General features: G+C 59.0%; 1 protein-coding gene across 4 annotated transcripts in view; it reads left to right on the top strand.

Moving 5' to 3' along the window:
- The first annotated feature begins 5,356 nt into the window (after positions 1 to 5,356).
- NFATC1 (nuclear factor of activated T cells 1) overlaps positions 5,357 to 9,230 on the top strand; it is a 109,522-nt gene continuing 105,648 nt past the window's right edge. For all 4 annotated transcript variants that reach the window (XM_064705155.1, XM_064705154.1, XM_064705152.1 and 1 more), the window contains exon 1: positions 5,357 to 5,533. In XM_064705155.1, the coding sequence (XP_064561225.1) occupies positions 5,401 to 5,533 (133 nt within the window). In that variant the 5' untranslated portion in view covers positions 5,357 to 5,400. The remainder of the gene's footprint in view (positions 5,534 to 9,230) is intronic.

Below are 9,230 nucleotides of genomic sequence, written 5' to 3'. Positions count from 1 at the left end.
CCAGCCAGCAGCAAGGGTTCTGCCCTGTACCTGCCCACAATCTGGGTTTCTGCAAGGGGCAAACTCCAAAGGAAACAAAGGGGCACTGATGCAGCACGTATCATTATGAAATGATTTCTCTGAACTAATGTCTCAGTTTAATCCAGTCACGGCTTTCTGTATATGGGTCTGGTGCGGCTGTCTGATGTCTATCTTGATTTTAAAAAGTCGGTGTCTGAACAGATGACTGTAGCTCCATAAAGGTTTAAGGTCCTTTGCCTGCAGTCACTGGCTGCATTCCTAAGCTGTCGTTTAAAAAGAGTCCACTAAATCAAAAGCCAGGTAAATCAACAGAGCACTCAACATCGTAATGAGACCGGTTATAAGGTAAATTACAACATTATTCAAGCACACAAAATTCCTCCTCTGGCATTTGTCCTGCTAAGTGCAATGCACCTTAAAAGTGGTGAACTGATTTCTGGCAGCCTGAGAAAGAGCCTGTGTCAGGGGGATGGGAGGCTGAGTCCAGCCTCTGCCTTTGCACCAGCTTCCAGCTCTGGGCAGCAGCCGGCCACTGCTCAGGTGTGCTCCCTGCCTTGTTTGAAAGGTTTATGGATGGGTTTTCAAAATGGTGCTGTACCAGCCATAAACACTGGCCATGTGCTGTCTCTGTTTCCAGCAAATCTTGTTATAATTTTCAAAGCAGGAGACTAGAAAGACTTTAATTAGGTCCTTGGTTAGGGAGGCTTGAGACTTATAAATATTTTGTTACAATGAATGAAATACTGAACAGATGCTAATGCTTTTGAAGCTGCCAAGACCCAAAAGATGGGCATGCAGACCCTAAGGAGATGGCCACTATTATGAATGTTAGATATAAAAGGCTGTAAGGATACAAAGGCAAGAAGCCCAAAACAGGACAAAAATTCCATGCAGAGCACGGGTGGCTTTTTCTGATACATATTTTCATATTTTGGATTATGGGATTCTGCGCACTTATTGTAAGAAAATGTTTGATATTGGCAAACACTCGAAAGAGGGGTTCCCCCCTCCCCCATCCTGCTTTCAAAACACTTCTGTGTAGACAAAGCTGAAAGTTTTCCTTTTACAGGACATGGCCTGAAGAAAAAAAATGCCCCAAGTCTTGCAAGCAGCTCAGGGTGCCAGTCAGGCACAGCCTGTTGTGCAGTGCTACTGACCTAAACCCTCTGGTGGGGCAAGAACGAAGGAGTTTTGGTTGAATTAGAGGTTCCCGGATAAGTACTGTGGCTACTGTGCGCAAAGGTTCATGCAAACCATGCCTCCCAGACTACTGAGGCCCTACAAAAAGGTGAGGAAAGAAATATGGCGGAGGAAAGGCACAGACTCACACAACTTCACATTATATGAAACTAATCCAGTGAACACGAATCAGACTCTGGTGATTAAAACATCCTGTATAAATACGCTGGAGTATTTTGTTTAAGGATAACACTACATTCAAGAGCTGAGAACAGGGGGCAGATTTAGTGTTTTGCTTGCAAAGATGAGCAGAAGGGGTAAATTGTAGTCAAAAAGTGCCCACTTGAAGCCTGCATCGTTTGGCTCCTTCCTGGAGAAAAGGAGTGGTGTTTGTGGCTGGGAGGAAGCAAGTGTCAGATGGCCAAGCTGCACAGGGAATGCCAGCATGGCTCTGGGACCCAGCAGTGAGGGGCTCAGCCCAGCAATCACCAGCGGTGGGAATTCCTGCGATTCTGGGCACTGCTCTGCATGTCTGGGAGAGGAGAGAGAGGGGAGGCTCCTTCTCTACTCCCACCCTCCCTCCTTCTCTAATGCACCGATTTTTTTTCTTCTTCTGATTTCTCCAGGGCAATGATTGCTGTCAGGGCAGTGGAAAATAGGTGGGAACCCAAAAATGCTGGGTCCCAAGGCTGAGGTTCTGTGGCCTGCTCGGTCCCCTTTCTTACCAAACTCTTATCCCAGTCCAGCTGCTTTCCCTTGGGACAGCTGCAGTACACCAAGTGCACTGTCTCCCACAAGCACTGCCTTGACGTGCAGTCGCACGGACGAGTCTCTCAGCCTGACCCAGGCCACACAAGGCACTGCGTGCTGTCTCAGCCACGGAGGAAAGAAAGGTAGAGCAGGGCAGTTCATTAACCCAATTACTGGTTAAGTCCAGCAAGTATTTTGTTTTCAAGCACAGCTGCCTCTGTGGAGGGGAAGGGAAGCAGCAGCTCACCCCGTCCTTGCAGTGGGACATCCGGATGGAGACAGACTGCCCAGGGAGCCCATACAACTCCATGGCAGATGTGGGTGGTAAAAAGAGAGGGCCCAGCGGAAGTATTCCTGTGGAAAGCCAGAGAAAGCTGGTTGCATGGCAGTGACAAGGGGGAGACACATCCTGGCACAGCACTGGTGCCAAGGGAGGATTTCTAGCTGGGATGCATGCCTGAACAGCCCTGTGTGGAGCAGAGCCTGCTGAGGTCCCACCAGCTCTGCTGGGATTTACCCATGAGGGATTAGGACTGGTCAGTGAGGGACTAGATTTGGACAGTGGGAGCCTTATGTCTGGTCATAGTGCCTGAACTGGCATGCAGTGAATACCCACAAAGGGAAGAGAAGGGTGATGGGGAGGGAGGCAGCAGTAGCAGACACATCTCCTGGTTGTCCCACATGTGGGCTGTGATGGTCAGCATGTCATGCAGGGACCCAGGGAGCTGCTTCGAATGAAGCTAGATGAGACCTGCTTCTTGCATCTTCCCTGGGAGGCGAAGAAGCTCTACATAATCATCAGCCCTGTCTCAAAAGCCACGGGGGAGGCTGATACTGGTCCCTGCTAACCCAGCACCAGAGGTCACTAAAAAGTACTCCGAATGCTTTCGTAACTTGTTTCCCCCTCATTTTTTAAGCTTGTGTTTTCTTCTGTTGAAAGAAGACGTCCTAAAGATCAAAATAATGAAGGCCAATGTGGCCGAAGCTCTTACAGGCAGGATTTAGGGAGGAAATGTAGGGAAGCAAAGCAAAGAGGGCCAGCCGCTGTGCGAGCCTCAGGACCAGTCTTGCGGCAGCACAGGACGAGAGACCTGGCATCGGGGATGCGGCCTTTAGAAGCGCCGGGGTGCGTTTGCTACAATGATCCACTGAAACAACAGCCGTCTAAAAATAAGGTTGTTTTCTGTACTAAGCTCCTTTTAACTTCGTTAGTCATCACCGAGTCCCAAAATAAGCTCCGTGTAACAGTCTCTCCTAGTAGCGGCTGTAAACAAACTCGGGGAGGCGGGAAGGAGGCGCAGGGCCGAGGGAACCGGAGGCGGGGCGGCCCCGGGGCGGCCCCGCGGGGCTGCGGGGGCGGCGGGGCCGGGAGCGGCGGCCGGGCCGGGGCACGAGTCGGGGGGCGGCAGCGGGCCCGCGCTGCGCCGCCGCTGCCGGCTGCCCGCGCCGGCTGGCGGGGCCTTGGAGCGGCGCCACGGTGGTCCGGGCAACGGCATTAAACAGGAGGAAACAGACGGGGGATTCCGTCATTTCGGCGGGGAGCGGGGCGGGGGGGCGGGGGACGGCAGGAAAGGAGAGTCCCGCCGAGAGCAGCGCGGCTCTCGCCCGCCCCCGCCCCAGCCTCCCGGGAGGCAGCCGGGATCTTCCCTCCTCCTCCCCCCGCGCCGGGCAGCCCCGGCAGCCACCCCGGTGGGCGCGGGCCCGGGCACCGCGGGCCCCCGAGCGCCGCCCCGTCGGGGGCACGGGGGAGGCGCCCTCAGCGCCGCCCCGCCCCGCGGCGCCCCCTAGCGGCGCCCCCTGGCGGCGTCCCGCGTGGGCCACGTCCGGGTGGCGCGCGCCGCGTGCCTGAGGGGAGGCTGGGAAAGGCCGCCGGGGGCTGAGGGCTTCCCCCCTCTGTTCTCCCGTTCGGTTTTCCTTGAAAGAAAAGCATCGCCCTCTTGGATCAGGTTTTGGGGTTTCCCCACCCGACGGAAAGGCGAGGTCGGTGGAGGGTGCTGCGCTCCCCGCCGGGCGCGCTCCTTGCTGGGCACCGTCTTCCGCCGCTCTTCAGTGGAGGAGCCCGCCCCGAAGAAGCAGCCGCGGGCTCCCGTTCCCCAGAAGCAGACAAGATTTCTTTTATACTGGGTTTATTTCCAACTACACATGGGTGTCAAGGACTAGATTTATGATTTTTTTTTTCTTCACACACCAGATATATGCTCAAAACCACACCAACTGGCCCGCATGTCCCATTCCAAAAGTTTGATTCCCTCCTGCCAGCTGTGGGCGCAGAGGGAGGCCGGAGAGAGAGCGGGGGATGAGGGGGAGCAGGGCTGGGAGCGAGGGCGGCGCGGCCCCTCTCAGCAGCTCCCGTCCGGGAGGCTCCTGCCTCGGCCGGGGTATCACGGCCGCGTCGGGGGCCGGGACGGGGCATCCCGGAGATGGGAGGTGGGAGGAGGAGTCGCAGTGGGATGGAAATCTCTTCTTCTCCCTGCCACGAAGTGATGAGACACAACTGTGTTGCCGAGATATTTACAGAATAATAATAAATAATAATAATAAATCTGGAGCGACTGAAACCGAGTCCGCGGGTCTGTTAGTAATTTAGCAGAATGGGATTTTCCTTTCTCTCGCCTGCCAGTTGATGCTCTTTTCCAAATTTCCACAGCGGGGGAAGCCTGCGATTTTTTTACATAATGATTTCAGCATGCGAGGCTGCCTCGCCTTTTTTTTCTTTCTTTTTATTTTTTTTTTTTTTTTTCCCCTCTCCCTGCCTGCCTCTTTCGCTCCCCGGTCTACCTTCTTTCCCCATCTTTACTTTGCGACCCCGGCGCGCCGCCCGTTTCCCGCAGGAGGGCACCCGGCTCCCGCAGGCTGAGGGGACCCCGCTGGCCGTGGCGGCGGGGCCGGGGCTGGGCGGGCGCCGTGCCCCGTGGAGGGCCGGGCGGCCGGGGCCCGTCGGTGCCCGCCGGTGCCCGCCTCCCGCTGGCCGCCCGCCGGCGGCGGGGCCGGGGCCCGGCTGACATCACGGGGCCGGGGCGGGGAGAGGGACCGGGAGGGGAAGGGAGGTGGGGGGGGGGGGGGTGTTTTCCAGCTTTAAAAAGGCGGCGCCGGGCAGCGCAGCCCTGCGTCAGAGCGAGACTTCCCCGCTCCGCACACTCACTGCCCCCGTCCCCTGGCTGCAGCTCTCCGCGGGCGGCAGCGCCCGCCGCCCCGTCCCGCCGCCTCAGCGCGGGCAGTGCCTCCGAAGTCCCCACGCACACCCGCCCTCCTCTCCATGCCCCGTCCCCGGGGGGGCGGCGGCGGCGAGCTCCTGTGCCTCCGCGGGCGCGGCTACCACGCCGGGGGCGGCGCGGTCCCGGTCACCGGGTCGTGAAGGCGGGCGGGGGGGCGCGGGACAGGCGGGACAGGCGACGAGGGGCCGGCAGTGGCCCAGGGCGCGGCGCAGGGCTCCGCCGCCCCGCCGGGTGGATGCCAAGCGCTGCCCCGCCGGCCGCCGCCGCGCCGCCGTCGCGGGACCCATCCAGCGGGAGAGAGAGGCCGGCGGCGGCCCCGCAGGACGGCGCTCGCCCGCTCGGCAGCACCATGAAGGCGGCGGAGGAAGGTAACGGGCGGCGCTGCGGGGGGCGGAGGGCGGGCGGGCGAAGGTGTCCCCCGGTGTTTCCCCGCGGCGGCCCGGAGGCTCGCCGGCGGCCGCTTGCCAATAGGTGTCTCTTTCGCCTCTCGCAGGGCGCCGCCGCAGCCGCGCCGCTGCTCCCGGCCGCTTTCCGCCGGTCCTGGGCCCGGGCCCGCTGCCGGAGGGGCTACGAGGGCGCCGGGGATCCTGTCAGGGGCGCACGCTCGGGGATTCCCTCCCCATCCCGGGGTTTGATTTGGGGGGGGTCAGTATACAGCCCATCGTTGCAGGCAGTCACGTTCCCGGGAAAAGCAAGGAGTCCTGGGCAGTGCCAGGCGCCGTACCGGCGCTCCTGGCACACCGAGACAGGCGGGCACGCCGCGGCCGCGCTGCGGGGCTCCGCCGCCCCGCTTACCCCGCGCCCCCGGCAGGCGGGCGCGCTGCCGCCGCCGTCCCGGCTCGGGGGGAGCGCTTGCCCTTCTATCCCAGGTCTGAATCACAGCTTCTTTCTCTGCTCCTGCCGCGAAAAGTGCCCTGAAAACACAGTGGCAAAGTTTCTAGAGGGACAGATGGTGGGAGCAGAGCTCGGGACGCGGGCAGCTCCTCCCGGCTGAACTTGGCTCCTGCCATGGGTAGCGTCTGGCTGACTTCGCCCTCCCTTCTTGCCAATCGAGACACTGTTCTCCCCCCGGAGCATCGCTATCCACCTACCGCCGAAACTTTCGGACCGTGCCGCTGCTTACGGCTCCTTTCGGCCCCGGCAGCGGGACCTCGCAGGCATCCCCGCCGGGCATCGCCTCCGCGCCGCGGCAGGTGTGGGGCAGATCCCGGCTCCCCGCTGCGGGCCCGACGGCTCTCTGCTCCCCTCCCGGCTTTCCCCGGCTCACAAGTTTCCTCCCTATCCAGTGGTGCCGCCGCTTTGCAGCGGCTGCTGCTGGGGCTCGGGCAGGGCACAGCGAGCTCGCACGTCCCGGGCAGAGAAAGTTGTGAAGAGGCGAAGTGGGGGGGTTGTCCATGTCCGCCTCGTTCTTTCTGCAGCGTGGGACAACGGGATTCCATTCCCCGGATTTGTCCCCGGAAAGCTGGAAGGGAGCTCAAGACCCATCTCTCTCTCTCTCTCTCTTTCTCTTTTTTTTGGTTTTTTTTTTTTTAATATTTATTTTTACACAGCTGTTTTCACCCTTGGGGTTCATTGCAGTTGACAAGATTCTGCCAGGGCGAAATCTACAAGCGCGGCTCTAACTGTGGCTTGCGAAGTGGAGAGCCTTTTGGGATGGAAGTTAATTATACTGTATTTAATAGAAGTGGCTGGCGTGCCAGTCGCACACTCAGACATCCGTGGGCTGCACGCACGGCTCTTCCAATGCCCTGGGCTCCAAGCACACTGAATACACCGTTTGTAAAAATTACATCCAGAGGCAGCTGACATAAAAAGCCTTCTGCAGCCTCTTGTAAAGGATGAGGCTTTATTTCTGTGGCATTTCTGATGCCTATGTTAAAATGTGCCAACCCTCGTTGATAGTTCTCTTTCCCAGTGGTGTGGTGTATTTTGTAAGGGACTAAGAAAATGAGTCCAGCCAGAAAGAGTGACCCAATCCAGGAAACACGCAGGGGAGCCCTGCACGTCAGGATTGCTGCCTGCAAATTAAGGTGCCATTTGATTGCCAAACTACAACAATCAAAGAAAATACTTTATTTCTTGTTTAGTCTGGGAAGAAATGTGCGAAGAGTCCCAGTGGGAGGACCTCGGGTTTTTTTTGGGTGGTGTCCTTTACCTTTGAAAATGCCAGTGTTTATGCCAGGTTTAATGCCATTGACAAGTTACATTTCACTTCAGGCTGGGGGGCTGCAGCTGAAGCAGACCATCTGACGCATCCCTTGTTGAACCCACTTTGTGGAGTTGGAACAAGTCCAATTAACTCCAAGGAGAGGCTGGGTGGGCAGCGGCTGAGCTGGTAGATCAGTCCGTGGGTGTGCAAGGGCGGCTGGTGACACGGAAATGGCCTTGCCAGGGCGCACTGCCTCCCCATAGCTCGTTTCTCTCTCCTCAGTTCAATGACACTGTTTCGAACTGGACTGTTAGCTGGAGGGCCACTGTTAATCTGTCCGCACATGTGGTGTCGCTTCGTTTCTAACCTTTTCATGGCACATCTTTCCTCTTTCTCCTTCTCACAGGAAGGGTGCCAATTGAAATATTTCATTGATGGTACTAATACTAATGTCACTGACAAATCAAGCCGTCTCTAAATAGTGTGAGACAGTTCACCAATCTTGCAGGTACCTCATGGGGGAGAGACGAAGGATCGAGGGCAGCAGGTACTTGGGAGCTTCTCCTCTCCTCCCTGCCGGGGCACTCCAGGAGATGGGCGTCTGGAGCAGAGCAGTGTCAGGGAGGGTTGACACTGCTGGAACCGGGGGCCTGGCGGCTGTCCCGCCTGTAGGCCCTGGGCAGAGAGGGGCACGGGGGAAGCGGGCCGCTCCTCCCTGCGGCGCGGCCTGAGCCGGCGCCCCGGGGCGACCACGGTCGGGGCAGGCGCAGGGGGAGCGGTTCCCCTGCTGCCAAGGCTTTCAGCACACTCGGGTGGGTCAGCCCCGGCATTTCGGCACTCACGGCCCCTTCGGGGCGAAGCTCAGCTCGGCTCCTGCCAGAGCCCAGCCTGCAAGGATGTTCGTCCCGGCGAGGAGGGGGAAAAGAATAATGGGCTCAGATGGAAAAAAATTGTGTTTTCCTGGCACTTTAGAACGGAGATTTCGGTCGCAAGCCTGGAAAATGGTATTCCCTCAGTTTATAAGAGAATACTATTTCCAAAACTGCTTTAAAAAACTGTTCCTTTTGAAACCCGACCTGAAGCTTCGGCAACTGAGGAGCCGAGCCGAGCTGCTGGGGCGGACGCTCCTTTGCCTGGCGGGGATCTTTAGAAGGGCCCGGTGTAACATGACAGGAAAGCACCTCGAAACATAAAGAAAGTCTTAATTTACTTTTCCCCTAATTTGTATCCCGTACGAGCGGGAAGAGAGACAGGCCGGGCAGAGTCCTGTCAGCACAGCCACCGGACCCCTTTGCAGGCGCCCTCCCGGTGTGTGGCGGCGGCCCGGAGAGGACCATTCCCTCTCCGGCGCACGGAGGCGGCCGGCAGCGTTCCGAGACCCGCTTTACTGCGCTTTTTATAGCAGCTGGCACTAGTGGGTGCTGCGACTAAGTGAAATTAATAATAAATAAATGAAAGCGGAGCCTCTTGGCTCTCAGACGCGGCGTGGTGGGCATCCACGGAAGAAACTTTATCAGTCGTCAGCGAAGAGGGAACACGCCGGTGTCCCCCTTGAGTGGGCTGAGCAGCCCTCCGTCCCCACTTCCCTACCGCTGAAGCGCGACAGGAGCCGCTCCGGCCCCACACCGTTACCGCCGGTCGGGAGCAGGTGAACTCCCGCTCTCTGCCCACCCCCGGGCTCCCCATCCCGCCCACGGCGAGGCCTCGGCGGTCTGGGTCTCCCCCGGTGCCCCGGGTGGGGAGAGGGTTCCCGCGGAGCACGGGCTGCGCTGCAGGGGCAGAGCCCCGGCGGGAGGGTGCGGGGGGGCCGGGCACTGCGGTTGTTTGCATCGACCCGGAAACATCAACAGCGCGCGGGAGGGCGGATCGGAGGCGGCAGCGAGACAGGCCGCCCGTCGGGGCCGAGATCACGTTAC

This window comes from Zonotrichia leucophrys, chromosome 2 (assembly GCF_028769735.1).
Source record: "Zonotrichia leucophrys gambelii isolate GWCS_2022_RI chromosome 2, RI_Zleu_2.0, whole genome shotgun sequence".
Lineage (NCBI taxonomy): Eukaryota > Metazoa > Chordata > Aves > Passeriformes > Passerellidae > Zonotrichia > Zonotrichia leucophrys.
Note: the sequence above shows the minus strand (reverse complement) of the source record. Positions and strands in the feature narration are given on the sequence as shown.